This window comes from Calidris pugnax, unplaced genomic scaffold (genome assembly GCF_001431845.1).
Source record: "Calidris pugnax isolate Ruff unplaced genomic scaffold, ASM143184v1 scaffold11, whole genome shotgun sequence".
Classification (NCBI taxonomy): Eukaryota; Metazoa; Chordata; class Aves; order Charadriiformes; family Scolopacidae; genus Calidris; species Calidris pugnax.
In genome coordinates this window covers 9,920,895-9,940,115 of record NW_015090803.1, presented here as the reverse complement: position 1 = coordinate 9,940,115, position 19,221 = coordinate 9,920,895, and the positions used below count along the sequence as shown (strand labels likewise).

Here is a 19,221-nt window from a genome sequence, read left to right as displayed (position 1 = left end):
ATCTTTCTTCCTCACCCGGTTACTCTCATAGAATTCTGGGCAGTCTTCTCTGTCTGCTTTTTGCCTAGTTGGGATGCTTTGTAAGTGATCTTTTAGAGTCTCTTTGGGGAAAACATTAGGAAGATACAAGCTAAAAGTAGATGAAAAGTAGAACATAGCACGCTCACCAATCTGTTCAAGTGAAACACAGTCTGTGTTCCACAAAGTTTGAATATTGGCCTCTATGCATGTTTTTAAATGGCTACTTAACGCAGTATGTAGTTGTTCTGACAAGATCAGTTTAGGGAGGGGATAAGTGAGTCTTTCCTCTTCTCCCTGCTCTTCTCCTGCCCCCCAGCATGCATGCTCTATTTAAAAGTGCTGTATTTTCAGTAACAGGAAAACATAGTACTCTTCTGTAGGATTTTTCATGCCAGTTGAATCACTCTTAGACTTTTTTTTTCTCCCCCAGATGACATTAAAATAGCTCTTACAGAGTGTGAAGGTTTAACTTGATCTGCTACTATTCTGTGTGGGAATTCAGTGTAAATGTGAAGTTATTGAAAATGTTTCAGAAATGTCACATCTTTTTCTTATAGCTGCCTGTTAGTGTGTCAGACTTAATTTGTACTTACTAGGATGATGTTCCCTGATAGCATACTTTTTTTTAGAATCATGCTAGATAGACAGCTTGCAACTCTACAATAATGCTGTTAGAATAATGACATAATTACTCACTATGATTATTTCACTTAGATGACACATGATGCATGATCACCAGAACTGTTTCAGGTTGCTTTCAATATTTCAAATTTTCCTTTGTTTTTTTACTATGATAACTTATTCACTGGTGCATACTCATGCATGCTGAGTCACATTAGTAAGCTGCTTTAATCTGAATATATTTAGAAAAACTGATGAACACTGACTCAAAAACTGAGTGTGTTTTTTATCTAGAAAATAAGAAATGAAATATTTCTAATCTATATCTATTATGAATATAAAAATAGGTATCTGTGTAAACAAAAAGAATACATGCTTTTTGGTTTTTGTGTTCCCACTTTTGTGTGTACTTAAACTGCGTGTAAGCTCTCTGGCAGCAGTGCACTTGCCTACTGTTTTAAGATTACTGTTACTGTGCTGAACAAGAGAAACTTGCAGTAGTTGTTTCAGTCTTCCATCCGTTGCTCTTCTGACGCTCTGCACCCATTCAGCTTTGTGAACGGGATTTTGTACCCTTCTGTAGAGGCAGAGCTTGCAAATGATGCTTTTGCAATCATTTGTCTCCCTCTAGTGGGAAGAGAGTACTTCAGAACTGATTTCTTTAGTGTTACAGCTGTGACAAGTCTTACTCCTGTGCCAGTAGTTTCCCTAAATGTTTAATGAGTCAGAAGCAACAGATTTCTGGATTACCTGCTCATTCTTTGATGGTGTGAACATCTGAATAGTGTTTCTCTTATGACATTGGCGTAAATTGAGGCAGAAGTGAATTTACTGACTTGATAAACTTGCTCTTTCAGGTTTTTTTGAAGTTTGGCTCTCCATTTAATCTTTAAAAGTGGGTTGATTAATTTACCTGATGGAGAGTTTTAATAGGACATCCATCTAAATACACATTTCTACTGACAGGTTCTACTTACACATTAGCTTTATTCATTGGAGAGTTTTATTCAAGTATCATGGAATTGTTTCAGTTTGCTTTTGATGCCATTTATGAGAGTTTCTCTGGTTTAGGTAGTGACAAAATGCTGTTGTCCTGGTGACATATCGCACTGCAGGAGTGCCCAGTTCAGACTGTGTGTGTAAAAGGAAGTGAATCAAGTGGTTTTTTTTTCATTGCCTCATTAAATCAAGCTATGTTGATACTGTTTATGTATACTGCATGTTTGAAAATCTGATGCTCAGGGAGATGCATACTTTAAAAAAAAACCCAAACAACCAAAAAAACAAAAACCCAAAGCAAACAGAAACAAACCCAAACAACAACCAAAAAACCACCCCCTGACCCAGAAAGCAAAAACACAAAACACCCCCCACTGTCTCCCAACCTCCATGTAAATAGTGTTTTAAAGATACAAATGAAACACTCGGAATTGCTCAGGTTGGCACCAGCAGTTATAGCACCCAAGGGTGCTGTAAACATCCTGTGAAGAGAAAATGCTGTTTTACTGTTTCACTGCCTGTTCTGTGTATGAATGTTTCTTGTACTGATCAACTGAAATTTGTTTCACTGGATGCTCAGATTCATTTGAGAGTTTCTGAAACATTTTAGATGGGTATCCTGCCTGCGCTTCAATTCAAATTATGTATTCATGAGAATGACTCTTCACAAAAGCTGTAATTTCTAGTGAAATAAGGTGTTTTAAGAAATTAACATTCTGAAATGTAAATGCATGCTGCAAAATCGCAGTTTGTCTAAATGTTTCAGCTGCCTTCTGCAAAAACTTGCATTTCTGTAGTCTTCATGGCAGTAATTGGGTGAGTGATGTTACTTAGATGAACTTTTACAGAGTTAGGCCTTAGTTCTGTAGAGTTTTTATCTGTTTACCAATGTCAATTGAAGAGGTTAACACAACTGAATTACTACCACTGTGGCATCTGTAGATAGAGAATAGAGAAACTTCAGTGTTTTTAGAGCAGTATTTCCATTGCCGATCATAGTCATAAAGATAAAAGCTTAATATCATTGAGTTTATTTGGAATAGGTTTACTGTTTTACTTTGCTGAATGCTTAAATTTTATTTTAGAAAGATAAATTACAACTTGAGGTTTCCTTACAGATCATCCAGGCCCCGTGTTACAGGGCACTGAGCACACTCATTGCAGTGGCTGCAGTGGTACTATATTGTGTTCATCATTTGTCCTCAGAGGTCCTTTAAACACAGGGTATGAGGTCAGCCAAGTGTTTTACCCAATTTTGTTGGAGTCACTATGATGTCAGTGGAATAAACAAAAGGCTCCTGCAGATAATTTGTCTAGATCCCTTAAATTCTCTACAGGGTATGAGGCATAATGGCTCCCCTGACATTAAATTACATCCAGATAAATCAATCCACCTGAAACTGGAGAGGTGCTGCTGGTTTTTTGGTGCGGTTTGTGTGTGGGGTTTTTTAATATATTTTTGAAATAAATTGCTTTGTGTTTGGTGAATAGACCTCTTTGGTTTCTGAGTTGCATAGCTCATTTTAGCCTTTCATTCTTCTTCTTTATTACAATGTATGTAGTCTGTAAAAAGTTAAATAAAGATTACAGATCATAGTATGGTTAGAGTTGGAAGGGTAGGAGTAGGAAGTAGGAACAGATATTAGCTGTTAATCAAAGGTGAATGTTTCAGATGTGGAATGGCTTTTAAAAAGTGGATAGGGAGTTTTACATGTTATAAAAAAGGAAGATGAAGCATTAAAAACCCATGCTGCTCATTGCCATACTGCAAGATGTCACAGCTGGAAGTAGTCTTATGTTGAATTTTTCAAGTATTTTATTCTGTCTGTTGGATCTTTCTCAGCCTTAAGCGCGTTGGAAAAATGCACTCTGTATGTTGTTTTGCAGGAAGGGATGGTACTCTGAAATGTTTTAGTGGTGTTGCAAAAGTCCATTAGAAGTTAGGAATGCATAGGGAAAACATCTTGTGCTTGACTGTTGAGCGTACAGATTTTTGCCATAGTTTTCTGTTATGAAAATGAGAATCTAGAAAGTATGGCTATTCCATTCTCAAATAAAAGTTTATTAATCCTTTTGTAGCACAAGTTTAATAAATAGTTTTTAAACACGTTTCAGGGAAGAGCACAGGTGTGATCTTCACATATCTTTTAGACAGAGTTTATAATAGCTTTATGAGGTTTCAATCAGTGTCTACGATTAGGTTGCACCAATGCAAAGCAACTGATCTGCAATTTAGAACTCTTGATGTAAAAACCCTGTTTTTTCTGTAGCTGTTTGTAATGCACTGTAAGCAGATGATGCAGTGTGTTTGCAGGGGGAGGACGACAGTATTTCCTGTGATTACAATAAAATTGTTTTAAAAATAATCTGTGTTAAATCTTCTGGTGTTTTAGAAAAGCAACAATGATTTTGGTGCCCCTGTCTTTCTTCTCATTCCCTATCTGAAGGTACATCAAAACTTTCAAGGTGGAATTTTGATTCTGGGGAAAATACATTCATTTGACAACTACATTAAATTTTGTGTCATTTCACTGGTGAGGCCTCTAGTAGTTATAGGATTTTTAGTTTTGGTAGCTTTTTGTTTTGCAGGAGTGAAGCTGATGTAAGTCATTTCTGGCTGCTTGTTCTCACCCTTGTGGTGCTGTTTGCTTCTCCCCTCCACCCATAAGGCTGTTGCAATTCTAGGGAGGGGGAACAGGGGAAGCTGTATAAAAATACAATCCAGAGTAAAAATAACCTTAAAATTGTTGGGTGTTTTTAAACCATTTCATTAGAATGATTCATGCTCTTGCTGTACTTTTCTTTCTATTAAGAAAGTGAAATAAAAAGTATATTCGTAAATGTATCAGATAAATTAAGAGAAATTAAAATAAAAGATTTACAAAATGTAGTTATCTTTTCTGTAATAGAGGTTGTACATGTAGTTGATGTGTTTATTATATTCTTCCCCTTTAGACTTCTCCTAAAACACAGTTGACTTTTACCTGTAAAATAGTCTAAGAGTACTCATTTTAAATTTTACAGGCTCTGAAACTGCTGTAACCAGAGCGTATGGGACTAAGATTGCAGCATCTAAATTGAATTGCTAAGAATTCTGTAAAATAACAAGTCGTCTCTAAAAATTAATCCTTTTTTTCTTTCAAAACTGTAGGCTTTAGTTGTATCTAAACAAGTTTATTAGGTGAGAATCTGTTAAGTATGGAACTTTTACATTTTAATACCATGTCCCTTTAGAATAACTAGCAAAGCAGCATCAATTGTAATGCTGTTTGTAGAGTGAATTTTTTTCAGGCTATTAATTCCTTTTAATATATGTTACCTTTGGCAGCCTGTTTGAACTGTTTGTACAGTTTGTGTATATAATGTATCAGATTAAATTCTTTTGAAGGCACTTGGGTTACAACAGTTACAGTTATACCAAAGTGGTGTTTAGAGAAAACACAGATATGCATTGAAATAGGCTTTTTACTATACTAGACTTTTCAAAACAGGGGCAAGTAATTAGTCTCCACAGCACTAGGGAAGGACAAGCAGTTATAATGTGTGTTGTTGCTGCTGGTTATATAGCAAGTTTTACTTGGAATACTGACTTTAATTAAAATATCCTGCCTTCATTACACCAAGTATAGATGTTTTTTGGTTGCAGGAAACTGATAGCTTTTAAAAAAAATAAAGACCTTATGAAAATTGTGGGTTGTCTTCTCTTATGCTGTTAGCAAAAAAGATGGTACATTCATGATCCCTTGAAATTCTTCATTATATTAAGACAGATAATAAAGCCATTTAGAGTTTCAACAGTTGTATTAGTCCTCTTCTTTTTTTTTTTTTTTTTACAGCATATGTAACAAAAATTAAAATCTGCTTTGTGTGCTGGTATAGTGTTTAGGAAGTGATTGAGTCATCAGTTACATTTGCCACCCTCTCAGAATTCAACACCCTCTACCCCTCCAAAAAAAAAGAAATCATAATGCTGAAACTTCTGTTTAGTTGCTTGTAAAAGCAGGGCTTAATTGCACTTGTGAACAGTGTATTTTGACAATTAATGAGTAAAAACAGTCCTCATTATATTTTATTGTACTTAAAACATTGTTAGTTGGGTTGGAATCTGGCCAGAGTAGGGGTTCTCCGTAAACTCTGGCTGATGTGTTTCTCTTGATATAACAGTACAGTCCTGTTGTTTTGGGTCATTAAGCTTTGTTTAGAAATGAATAGATGAACTAGCGCTTTAATCCTCCAAACGCAGAGCAGAAAGACAACTTGTACCTTAGTATCTGCACAAACACTGTCAGTCAGGCGGTAGTTGGGCAGGTCAGTCTGTCTCAACCTTGTTTACTCTCTGATTCATACGTACCACTGCCATGGTTGATACTAAGCTGAGCTTTGAATATTGATATGAGAAATAGCAGCATGTTATCTTGCTATGTGTGTTCTACTTCAGTATCATTCATTTCTTTTCTGAAGAAAATAGTATTATATTGAAAATAATGTCTTTCTGGGTAATTTAAGTTGATCTGTGGTGGAGATGACATTTAGCTGTCCCCTGCCTTAGAATGGTATGAACATTACTGTAATTATGTAATGAATGTGGTACTTAAAAGTGGCTTCCCATCTTGCATCTGTCAGTTTTCTGACACAGGAATCTGCTTTGGGTGTTGCCATCATCCTCTATCTCAGCTTCCAATCTCCAGGACATGAATCCTGCAGTTGTTTCACAAGCTTCCATATGCTTTGGGAGACCTTCCACCTGTTCTAGCTGGGAGAATGTAGTGCAGTACATAGCTCTCCATCAGGAGTATCAGTACTTCTATTTTTTTTTTTCTCCTTTTCTCTGTGGTTGTCTTTCCTGTGGCTTGCTTAAGTGATGTAGCCGTCTGGTCAAATGCAAGCTTTCCTTCTTTTCAAGTAAAAGAAAGTACAAACAAAAATACAAGTTTTTATTTATTCTAAGCTAGGCAGTTGGTGGTTAGTTTGCAGGAAGGAGAATGGCAAAAAATATGAAATATGGTTTTATTTGCCTATACTCTGAAGTCTTTGGTAGTCTCTGTGCAGCTGAATGCTTGTGCCAAAACAAACTCCCTATTAATACATTAACTATGCATAACAAGTTTAATATTCAGTACATGATCTATATTTGAAATGATTGTCATACATTTTGAGGAAGAAAAGAAACCTAATGACCACCTGTCTTATGTTGTAGCTTTATTTGTGCTCTAAAGCAAAAGCAGCAAGCAATTTCAAACATTTTACTTTTACAGTTTTCTAAATATGCTTCAAATATTTAATTGTATAAATGCGATTCTTTAATGCTCATTCATGTATGAATGCTGTTCTGCTTATTGCATTAATAGATGGATAGTTTAGAATGGTAAGCATGATTTGGAATGTATGTATTTTGATCTTTTTTCTCATAATAAATTAATGTTACTGAATATAGAAAGAGTAGTGATATACCTGTGAAGTACTCCATTATTAGAAATAAATTTCTACAGTAGGCCTCTGTTTTTTTCATGTAGCTTAGGAATAAATAGCTTAGTAAATAAATACTTCTGTATCTTAGTCTAAGTTCAAATAGCCTGTTGTAGTCTCAAGATACGCTTTCTTAAATAACATCTATTTACAATTTTTTTTTTTAAAGACTGGTGTTCAAGCATCAGAAGCTCTTAAGACTGAAATTCATGATGTGAAGAAGAAACATGATGAGGCTGCTTCAAAAGTTCTCCAGCTTGAAGAAGATATCATGACTGTTACTCAAAAAGCCATTGCAAAAGAAACTGAGTTAGACAGGTATTTAGTCACTTTGTCTTTAACTTCCTTTTTTTACTGCTTCTTTCCACAGGTGTTTTTTTTAAACTAATAGTTTTTAATGTATGCATTCATTTTCTGTATTAATAGTTCTGTACTATTAATTTGTCAATGTTTTAGCCTGAAGGACAAACTGAAGAAAGTGACACTTGAGAAGGAGCAACTTGAATGTGTGTTGAAGACAGAAAGGGATGAAAAAGAACTTTATAAGGTATTTTCATTCCTTGTGTCTGTATACACTCAAATGAAGTGGTTTGAAATAAAGGTAATAATGTTTTATGGAGAAGCCTAAGGAATTGAATTTGTTGAGGAAAAAAGTAAATGGGTAGCTTTTGTCAACAATTTTTTTTTTTTTAAGAGACAGTTACAGAGGTTCTCATTTAAAAATGAATGAGGAAAATAGCGTCAGAGTTCATCTTGTGATATAAAAAGGTGTCTAGTAAAGAGAACGGATCACCAGTTTGTTAAAACGCAGGCACGGTAACCAAAAAATAATAGCTGCTACTGAGATTGTTCTTTAGTGACACAGCACATCACCCAGTAACTGGTTTTCTTAACACAGTTATGACAACGTAAATTAATTTTTACTCTTCTAAGTTTTCCCTCCAGAGTGTGTTTTCTAGATCCCTATTCTTGAGTCTTGTGCATAACTTTGAGAAACTTTAGTAGGACCTATATTGCATTGACTTTTACTAGCTTACATGTTTCATTTTGCTGGTATTGAGAGATACCCATATTTAGGCTGAAAGCAGGTACACCCTCTACCTCTCCCACCTTCAAAAAAACCCCAAACCAACAAATAGCCAAAACCAACCCCTAACAAAATTCCAAACCCCCTAAGTCTTAAACTTAATCCAAAGTGTCTGGCTAGTTGAGAGCTAGCTAGTTGCTGCTGGAACCATCCTTGCAGCAAGCACATACATTGAATTTTTATATCCGCCCACTGTACCGCCTGCCTAATTTGATGAGACCATTTGCTTAGAAAAGCAGATACAGAAATGGATTGGGCTTTAGGAATGTCAACCCTTATCTGAGTTGACTTGATGACTATTAGTTTTCATGCTCTTGGAAGAAAAATGCTGTTTGTCTTATATGCTAAAATAATTAAATCCTTAATTTGCATGAAACAAGGTTTATTTAAAAGATTATTTATGTTCATGGGAAAATGTCATTATGTGGCGGATAATGTTAGATACACACCAGAAGTCATAAAATCTCAAAATGTCTTTCACAAGCACGGAATCCCTTTGTAAATAAGCAACACAAATCTAGTCCTTGGGTGAACAACACTTTAAAGTTATCCTTTATTATGTATAATTTGGTAGACTTGATGACATCTTAAAAACAGCTCTAGAGTTGCTAAAGTAGTTCTAGTCTTTGGAACTGGATATTGCTGTTGTAGTCCTGTTTGCTTAGATGATTGCAAGTAGATGCTACTAGAAGTTTAATTTCTCTTTAGTTTTCTTCAAGTCATTTCTTTTCTGCCTGTCCTTAGTTGTCCAGTGTTTGTGAAAAGAGGAATTAATTCTGAAGAGCTTAATTTCATATGGACAGATAGCAGGGCCATAACCTCTAGCTGTAGAGTGGAGATGTTCTTAGATGATCAAGCTGAAAGAATTCCAGCCAGTAAATTTGTGCTGGAGAGCAGTGATATTATCAAATGTTTAATTTTTTCTCTTTACTTGTTCTAATCTGTCTCAGATATGAGTTAGAATTTAGCAAGCACTTAAATGGACAGGTGAACAATAGTTTTTCATAACGTGGGAGAAGAGTTTGACATTTTTTAGCATCATTGCAGATACACTTGAAGAATACAGAAATAGAAAACACCAAACTAGTAAAAGAAATCCAGACGTTTAAGAATTTGGATGCAAACAAAGAAAACATGATATCGTATTATAAAGAGGAGGTTGGCAGATTACAGCTATATATAGCTGAAAAAGAAAATATGAAGAAAGCTTTTTTGCTCTCCTCGTCAAACAAGGTAAGCATTACTGATATAATCAGCCTGGTTTAAAATAAACATATACAAGGTTGTATGTGTTTGACAAGAGAAAAGAAGAAGATGATATCAGCAGGGTATAGGCTGAGATGCAAGAGGATTATGGTGTTCTCAGTAGATGCAGAAAATGAGCAAAAGAGTGAATTCTGTTCTAGTTTTGCGGATTCTGAGCTATTTGAGGTGTCTCATGTGAAGTGGGAGATGAACTACGTGTGAAGAGTAATTTGTGAGTTCAGTAAAAGTGCATCAGTAAAAGTGGTGCACTCCTTTGAGTTGCCTTTATCTTCATGACGTCAAAAGATGTGCTGAAGTAGTTATTAGCTGAATGTTCTGTCAAGATACAATGATGTAAAACCTGAGAAGGGATAAGATACCATGTAAATAGACTAAGTTGTTGGAGAACTCAGTAATAAGTGCCAGTAGGACTTCTAAGGAAGAGGCACCTTTTGCTATGCAGGGTGGTATAGTAGGAGTGTGAAGTTGCTGAAGAACTGGTACCTGTGCTGCCGTGGTCCAGGTGTGGTTACTTCAGACTAGTTTTAGTGTGGTGCTACGAATAGAATACCCATTTAGTGTTTGATCCTGATACACATCTTCCTGTTCCATTTCATCCAAAAGGAATGTAGTTTCTATGCTCTGAGACTGTTCTGTCCTGTGATCTAAAGTGTGATAGGTAACAATGGAATTGACTGGGACTTTTGCTTCACAGATGGGCTCTTGATCCAGACTAAAGAGTTAATTTAGACACAGCCTTTGAGCCCAGCATGGAACAATCAGTTTATGCGAGTGACTTCATCATGTGCATCTTGTCAGTCTTCTCACAGAAAAGGTCTAGATCTCAACAGAATAGAAATTGCATTAAAGTAATGTGAGTTATGAATGTAAAATTTAAGTAGAAAAGTGCTGTTGAGATGTTTTAGTCTTTTGACTGCTCTGCAGTTTTGCTTCTGAATATGTTAGACTACTACTGAAGTAAAAACATGTAGGGAGTGTGTGTGTGCTGGTGCGGAAGCAACCAAACATTTATGGCATCTATTAATCTTGAAGTGCTTGTGATGTTTTGTCTTGCAGCGTGTGAAACTGCAGATATTTACTGAAATATGTAGCTGATGCATCATGTGCTGTAAAAATAGCTACGGGACAGGACTTTAGGGCATTTCCTAGCCCATTCATCTTCATAAATGCTTACAGAATATATTGGTGTTCCTCTGGACTTGCTGTCCTAAGTAATTATTAAAAATTTACTAAATAATGGACTAGAGATACCTGAATTTATGTCTAGACTCAAGAATATGAGATTATTATCCCTTCGGGAAGCCCAGAGACTGCAAGTAGCTTATAGTAGCTTTGAATTTACTTTTTTTTGGTGTGTGATCCTCTGATTCTCTGAGGAATGAGAGGCCAGTGGTGCAGCTTGGTCAGTTAGCCCTTGGACTGCCCCATGGAGCTGCAGCAGTGCTGGGAATCATAATACTGCGTGCTGCAGCTTGCTCTTCATGGCTTTTTGTTGTCAGTTGCTTCTGAGAAGCCTGTTGTGCAAGATCTTGGGAAATGCAGCTGGGAGGAAAACATCCCAAAGCTGCTTTATAGTGTCTTACGTCAACCAGTTGTAGGCACTGTAAGACCTCTTGCTCTGTTGTTACCTGCAGTGTCTTACTGTAGGATGAACTTTGGTTTTGAAGTTGGATGGTCATTTGTGCCTGCTAAAGAGTTCTACGGTGACAAGAACAAAGATGTTTTGGAAAACAGAAAGACTTTTTTGGGCATATTTTTAAAACTTAAGCTGAAAATAGCACAGAAATGCAGTATAGATGAAATAAGATTATTTAAATTTGTCATCACATCACAGTGAGATATGTTTGCACACTAACTGTTGGCAAAAAAGGCAAATGGGGAAAATGGTACTTGTGTATTACTTCTTGATTCTATGAAAACCCATGGTTTTTCTTTCAAATGTTTCTAATCCCTATATCAACCTCTATTTAAGTTCTGAATTAAAAAATGGTGGATTCTCTTCCCTCTCTTCTCTTCCCCAGGACGATGCAAGTATTTTAAAAGAACAGCTTCGGAAAGCTGAAGATCAGATTCAGGCTAGCAAACAAGAAGCTGTCCTAATGTCAAAAGAGCTGAGTGATGCAGTAAATGTGAGAGATAAGACGATGGCAGATCTTCACAGTGCACGTCTGGAAAATGACAAAATGAAAAAGCAGCTTGCTGATGCTTTAGCTGAACTTAAAAAAATCACAACTTTGAAAAATGAGCAGGTAAGTTGTCAGTATTTAGTACTGGAGCTTATCTGTATTTATAAAATCTGGCAGAGCTAGCTTTGCTGAAGTTGGGGAATAAAATATGTTTCTGGATATTTAGTAGAAATTATTATCAAATTCTCTTCTGGCACTCAAGTTGCTACCTTAAATCAAGTGTGAGTTGGCTGATTTGGAAGGTTGGTAAGAGAGGAGGCTTCTGCTACTACTCTCCTCCACCCCCAGATTATTTTCACAGAATAACATAGTATTATATATATTATTTTGAATCCTCTCCCTTAATTCTTTTTTGTGAGCCACAGTAGCATTGAAAATTCATTCAGATAAGAAAATAGATTGAATTTTTTTTATAATGGTCTTCCCTTATTGATGAATTCTTACTTTATTCTTAAGAGTCCCTCCAATAATTGTCGTCAAAGGTAATTTGCTTTAGTATTTATAAGTATAAAAATATTACTGTAATGGAAACTGTCTTGACTTTCTTCATCTTGCATAAAAATCTAGTGAGCAGTTTAAATTTCATCATTCTGACTTAAGTGGGTTTTTTACCGGATCTGTCATGACTGCAACTGTATTGGATTAATTCGCTACTAGGATTACTGTAATAATGTAGCAATTTAATGACTGTTCAGCTCAATATATCTTTCAAAATAGTGCAGAAAATATGAAATGAATAATGCAACCTTCAAAAGAACTATTATATTTACAATATCCAAGAATGACATGTTTTTTCTAAGAATTTAAGTTATATACAATGTCTTTGAATTGCATCCTGAAAGAAGTAGCAGATCATTGGGATGACTCAAGTCACCAGAAAGTATCTGAGTACGGCACGTAGCCAGTTGGTGTTGTACCAGTGTGTATTTACTTCCTCAGGGTGTCCTGCTTGAAATGAAGTTCAGCACAGATGCCGTGTCTATCTCTGCTCTACTACTCTATTCCTTTCCTTCCCACAAAGAAAATAGGAAGTTCTTCTGTACTTACACGGAGCTTTATGCTTTCTTTAATTGAAAAAAGATTTTTTTTGGGAAATAGTGGTATTTGAACAAAAGGGAGAATAGTTTGTAATTTTTTTTTAAGGAAACTTCAAACACAGTGGAGCAGGAACTGCGCAGAGAAGTTGAAGATCTGAAGCTTCGTCTGCAAATGGCTGCTGACCATTACAAGGAAAAATTCAAAGAATGTCAAAAACTTCAAAAACAAGTAAACAAGTTTACAGAACTGGCAGTAAGTAGAATGGGAGAAAACGCAATCTCTTTTGGAACTGTTTAGCAACTACTTAATTTCCTGCTGCAAAACACAGTGCTTTTAAAAAGCATTAAAACATGCAGTAAGCTCTTAATTTTACCCTTTTCTTCCATAAAACTAAGTTACTTCTATGATTCCTTTTAGATAGCTGTCAAAACTAACCATAGGATTTATAGTAACTGGTGTATGTAGAAAGTTAACAGTTTGGATGAACCTATAAGCATAACATTGTTCAAGGAAGAATTTTCAAAATGAAGCAGGGAAAAAGTCTGTAATTACTACCTCTGTTCAGTACCACCACAAAAACCCCACCAAATCTCCAAACCCAAAAGTGGGGGAAAAGGAGAACTTGGAGGAGGATTTCAAAGAGAAAGTTTCAGTGACACAGTATATAGTTATGTTCCATATGCATATTTTTATTCTTCTAACTCTTCTAAGCCTTGTTCCATAAATAAAGGAGGCTTTTGCAATGATGGTGTGAGTCTTATGCCACCGAATAACTGAACTTGTTAGTGAATTTAGGACAAATTTGAGAGCAGAGTTGTTCAGAACTTTGTGAAAGTTAATGACTGAGTCGGAGAGGAGCTCAGATGGAAGAAAAGATGTATGAGCAATAAGATGATGTACATATGTGCTATCTTAAGAAAGACAGACTTAAATATTTCTGCTGTCCACAGAACAAATGGGGTAGATACCCAGCTTTGATTCACAGATTACTTAAAGTTGTCTTCTCATCCAGAAGGTCAATGGTGAATGAGGTGTCATATTGGAACACCTCTGGCTTCTTAAAAATCTTCCATGTATTTGGCTGTGTTGTACATCTGATAACAAACACTAAATTTCACTACTTTTACACTGGAAGTCCAGCACTTATTAAATGGAATATTAGATTTAAGTTGATGGATTTATAACTGATTCTCTAGAAAATGAGATTTTTCTAATAATTTGCGTAGAAATTGCTGTTTCTAGGGAAAAAGAACTTTATGATTTTTATAATCTTACTTTATAATCTGAGGCAATTTCAGTTTTAGTAGAATTGAATGTGTTTGCATATTTATTATTACCTCCTATTTTAATGAGCAATTTCATCTAGTCCAATTTTGGAAGAGATGATAGTGCAAGATATATGCTGTTTTGTGCTTTGGCTTTAATTTAATTAAATACCAAAACAAAATTTCTTTTCACAAAGAAAATTGCAGGGCATCAACAGAAACTGACAGGTGCATCTAACATTGAGACAGCTACTGCCGTGGTTACAGACAAAAAGTTGCCTGCATCTCCAGGTATCACCAGCTTACGTTTTATCTATTTGTATCAGCCTGAAAGTGTTGTCTGTGTGAAGTAGTCCCTAATAGTATTTATAGTAAAAAAATAGATGGACTTGTTCTAGTAAATCAATGATTATAAATTTCAAAATTAATCCAAAAGTTTTGTCTTTTTTCAAGTGGTAACATTCACAAATACCTTCATGTATCTTTTCAAAACAGTTCAGTTGGAATTTGTTAATGTCAGTAGGAGTGAACTCTTCGTTTGATAGTTAAGGCAGAGTTGGTTTTGCCAAGCTAATAAACAATTTGTTTTAAAAAAAAAATTCTCTTGAAATTTGCGAACTGTGTACAACAGCAAGATAATTTTACTGTTCTCCTACGAAGACTGTCCACTGCAGCGTTATACTGTACAATCAAATCCACTGAAAAGTTCTGATTATGTGATGGCAAGGTCAAGTCTATAGACTGTTCTCATGATTTATAGGCAGTAGCAGTTTATTAGAAAATGTTTAACTAGGTTATAATTTTTATGAACTATTAAGTTCTTACAAAAGTAATCTTCTGAAACATAAACATAGAATAGGTTAAGACTAAGCTAGTTTATTATTTAAATTGGTAAATGCCAGTAAATGCTGACCTATTTAGTTCATGTTACTTTATAATTAATGCATTCTTTCTGTCTATAGAGACTATATCTTGTAATTTCAGTCAGTTTCCTCCTGTCATAAGTAAACACAAGCATTTCCTAAAACAAATAAAATCCCAGCAAACTTTATAGTATGTAATGGGATGAAGTGAATTGCTGAAGCACTTCATATTTTTAACCAGAAGTATAAAATCATAGAATCATAGAATGGTTTGGGTTAGATGATATCATATATATTCTGGTGTTTACTTTCTTGGGAGCTCTGGGGAGAGATGTCTTTCTGTTTGGTTTTGTTTTGTGGTTTGTTTTTTTTTTTACATAGACTTTTGTAATATGTGGGTCTACATTTATGTTCCTTTTCAGTGTGTGAGAGAACTGAACACAGACATACCAACATGACTGCTGTTCTTATGTATCACTACTCACGTGATCCTGATTGTCTCTGATAAACTATTTGCTTGGATAACGTGGAGCACTCTCTTCTTGATGCACTGTCAAACTTGCCCTGTCACCTCTCTTATACAAACTTTATTTATGGAACAAAAAAAATCAATATTCTTGTTTTTTTTCTTCAATGTTCACAGTTAGCCCCATTTCAACTGACATAGTTTCGGAATTCATGGTAAAGGAGCAAGTACGTGAAATGAATAAAGAAATTGCTGAGAAAACAGAGAAGTATAAGAAATGCAAGCAAATGTTGGCAGTAAGTAAACGGCTGCTTCGTAAAGCTGAGCAGGAAGTAGCTATAGTTGCTAAGTCTTAAAACCACCAAGCCTGTCCAGCTGAGTTGCCTTGCTTGTTTGTGTGATACTGTGTGATTATGATAGAAACCTTAACATTAGAAAACACATTTTTATGAAGTCGGCTCTTGATTACCTCTGGTGTTGGAGGGTCCAGACAAGGGCCCCTCAGGAAAACCCAGATGCAGTAAACCAAATGAACAAAACTAATACTACTTCTGTGCTCCAGATTTTGAATACTTTTTCTTTTCCATTGTATTTTAAGTGTAATTGATTTTACAAATCAAATATATCATATTGCTATAAGCCAGCTGATGTCTAGAACAAGTACAGTAGTGTTTGATATGCTGTTCAAGTGTAATAACTACTACAAATTTGACTGTCCTGGGCTTTTACAGTGTTTTGGCATTCGAGCAGGTGCTGCCCTCCTAGCTTGGGCTCAGCCATACATAAAGGCTTTTATATGGTTCTCTGGACCAAAGCTGGCACCAACAGTGCTGTAGTCACAATAGTAATGCCCTTCAGATGTTAATACCTGTCAGTCCTAACTTGATTTTAATTTAACCAGTTTGGTTGTGTGTATGATGATGGAGTATTGCACCAGTGATGCTGGTGGTAAAAGTCAACTGTTATAGGATTAAGAAATGCTTTCCAGGTATTGTCTTCTCTCTGATCTTATTTCTCTTACTCATCATAATGAGATTATTCTATTTTAACGCACTCTTCAGGATGTAACAACTGTCATGTATTTCTGCTCATTACCCTGTCTGTGGAGAGCTTGCATTAGGCTATTGCTTCTGTAGTGGGACTTGAGGAGAGCTTTGCCTTTGACCTTCTGGATGAAAGATACTTAGGTTGTAAAAGCTGCATGGGGAAAGGTTTTGTATTGAAGTGAGACACTTGAAAGGATAATCACGACTGCAATGCAGTATTAGGGTACAAAGAAACTTGAAACTGAAGTTAAAGAGGAATATCAGCTTCTTAAAAAAAAAACTTGGGCAAGAAAAATAAATACATATTGAACATCATTTATGCAGTGTTCAGTGGTCCTGTCCTCTTCAGAGTCTCGAGTCAGGCATGATTTTGTGGGGAAGCCATTTGTAAATGGTCTCGTTCTAAAAGCATGGGGTTATACAGTGTCACTGTTGGGAGAGGGAGGGAAAATCTCTTAAAATCTCTTAAAATTGTATTAACTACTTTAGGAGGAGAAGATTAAATGCAGTGTTTATGCTGATGAACTGGCTAAACTGGAGCTGAAGTGGAAAGAACAAGTGAAAACCAATGAGGGTATAAAATTACAGCTAGCAGCGATGGAGGATCAGTATAAAGTAAGTTACAGATTTTGTTTATGACAATGAATGTGGTATCCTGTTCTTAACATAGTTGTTAATTTCTAATAGTTCAAGTAATGAAGAGCTTTAATGGGGAAAAAACACTAAGTATATTTTTTCTGTAAAAAGAAATTGTTTTGCACTTGTAGAAACAGCAGTCTTGTAATGCTTTTTTTTTTTTTTTTAAAGTAAGACAGATCTGCCAAGTACGTCACCAAATGGCTATCAGCCTTCTCGTATTGTGGATTTAGACAGACCTCTAAATGTCGTTGATCTTGTATCACAGGAAAAAAAGGGGTAAAGAGTTCTAATTTCCTGTTACTATAATACTAACAGGAATATTGATTGGCGTGTTTGTCCAAAACCTTTATATTTCATGCTGTGTTACCAGTGTAGTTATGTCTAATGGATTTTATCTGAATTAATTAGAGAGATGCAATTAAGTGACATACTGTTTTTAAAGTCATCACGAAAGAATCACTTTAATTTGGAGGATTTCAACTATAGTTATAGTAAAGTGATGTAACACACCCATCAGAAAGTCAAGTGTAACGGGCAGCTTTAACTTACAAGGGCCTTAATCTTTGAGATTATGTGATACTAATACAGATGTTGAAGTGGCTTTTTAGGTCAACAAGGACAAGATAAAAGCAACAAATTTCCGTAAGACCAGCTTTTATGCTTGTTTTCAGTTTAGGGGTGATAGTGTAGTTGTCAGGACAGAATACTCTATTGCCTGTTTTTGCCCATTGTGATGAGCAGGGATAAATCAAACTGTGATTATATCAGTTCTAGTAGGAACACCCTTCCATTGGAAATTACAATGCTTTTTTCTTTATAAAATACTGAATTACTCTATGCCTTATGTCAGCACTCTTATGTAGGCTGTGCTGCCCTTTTCCCACACTTTTCAAGCTCTAATTTCAATTTTATAAATGCATGACTCTTCCCAATTTATTTAATTTTCTTAATTAGCAGTGATCGATTGCCGTGCATAATTTAATGTAAAATAAGTTTGTTTTTAACTCCTCAACAACAGGAGTAATAAATTGAAAGCAAAGTTCCAAAATTGAAAGCATTTGACTGCAATTCAGAACGTGCTATTGTTCAGGAGGGTGCAAGCGGGGAAGAAAAAGTGAGCTTTGCTTCCCAGTCAGTAAATTTCTCTCTGACCTGAACTAAAGATGGAATTTCAGAATTGGAAAAAAAATAAAAATGTAACTGTGCAGAGCATTGAGCTAGAAAAAGAAGTGGAGAGGCAATCTACAAAGTAACCAGAATTGAAATAAAATAGCGCTTTGTAGAGAAAGATTATTTAAATAATCATTTTGAAGCAAGAAGGAAGCGTGGAAGAGTTGTGTGATGTGCCAGTTGCATCTCCCCCCAGAGCACCCAACAGAGACACAAGGTAGATGTTTGTGAAACAAATTTAGTGTCTTTTGAGGTAAGAGGAGGTTTTGGTTCTCTCAGTTCTGTGGTGGGACGTAAGAGCTGGAGAGAAGTGAATGAAAGAAATCACTGAGATGGTTGCCAACGGATTCCTTCAGAAATGATGAGATAAGGCTTGCAAACCTGCAACTGTTTCTGGGCAGTGGGGTCCATCCTGTTTAGTATTACTGACACCACTCCTGGTTTTTATGTTGGGATTTTGTCATTCCACAACTGTTCTCTGAAAAGTGGCAAGATAAGGCAGCTGATACACTCCTGTTGATTTGGATGTTGTAGTAGTACTAGATGTTGCATGTAACTATGTTAGACAAAATAATTTCCTTCTGAAAGATGAACTTAATCACTGAACTTCATGTTTTCCCAATATAGCATGCAGGGAAATAGTTCCTATCCACTAATACAGGAACCTTAAACTTCTTTTGATACAGGTTCAGCTGGCGGAGAAAGAGAGACAAATAAAGGAACTGGCATCACAGTTGGAACTTCTCACCAGTGAGAAGGTATTGTCAGGATTCCTGTTAAACTTTGTAAATTAACGCTGTGAGGTTCTTTGGTTCGAGGAATTGCAATTTATTTTGAAGTGAGAATTTGTTCTGTAAACATACTTTTCCATGTTGTTCCATATTTATTTCTTTCTGCCCATATTTCTTTCCATCTTTTCTTTTCCATATACTTTTGGATATTTTGCCAAAATGAATTAGCATTTTAAACTACAAATTCTGTTATAATACGAATATATTTTTTTAAAAAACGTACATCTTGGTATACCAACTTGCTAAAACTGACTCAGCCGTTGAAAGTGTTGCTGGTTTTTATTCTGTAATAGTGTT

General features: G+C 35.6%; 1 protein-coding gene across 5 annotated transcripts in view; it reads left to right on the top strand.

Annotated features, from left to right (window-relative positions):
* Nucleotides 1–19,221, top strand: part of TAX1BP1 (Tax1 (human T-cell leukemia virus type I) binding protein 1) — a 54,306-nt gene that overhangs the window by 23,820 nt on the left and 11,265 nt on the right. For 3 of the 5 annotated variants that reach the window (XM_014937737.1, XM_014937740.1, XM_014937741.1), the window contains exons 6-14: nucleotides 7,277–7,425; nucleotides 7,564–7,654; nucleotides 9,242–9,427; nucleotides 11,482–11,709; nucleotides 12,790–12,936; nucleotides 14,147–14,240; nucleotides 15,456–15,574; nucleotides 16,814–16,939; nucleotides 18,820–18,891. In XM_014937737.1, coding sequence (XP_014793223.1) covers nucleotides 7,277–7,425; nucleotides 7,564–7,654; nucleotides 9,242–9,427; nucleotides 11,482–11,709; nucleotides 12,790–12,936; nucleotides 14,147–14,240; nucleotides 15,456–15,574; nucleotides 16,814–16,939; nucleotides 18,820–18,891 — 1,212 coding nt within the window. The remainder of the gene's footprint in view (nucleotides 1–7,276; nucleotides 7,426–7,563; nucleotides 7,655–9,241; nucleotides 9,428–11,481; nucleotides 11,710–12,789; nucleotides 12,937–14,146; nucleotides 14,241–15,455; nucleotides 15,575–16,813; nucleotides 16,940–18,819; nucleotides 18,892–19,221) is intronic. The other 2 variants (XM_014937738.1, XM_014937739.1) reach the window with 2 other exon arrangements.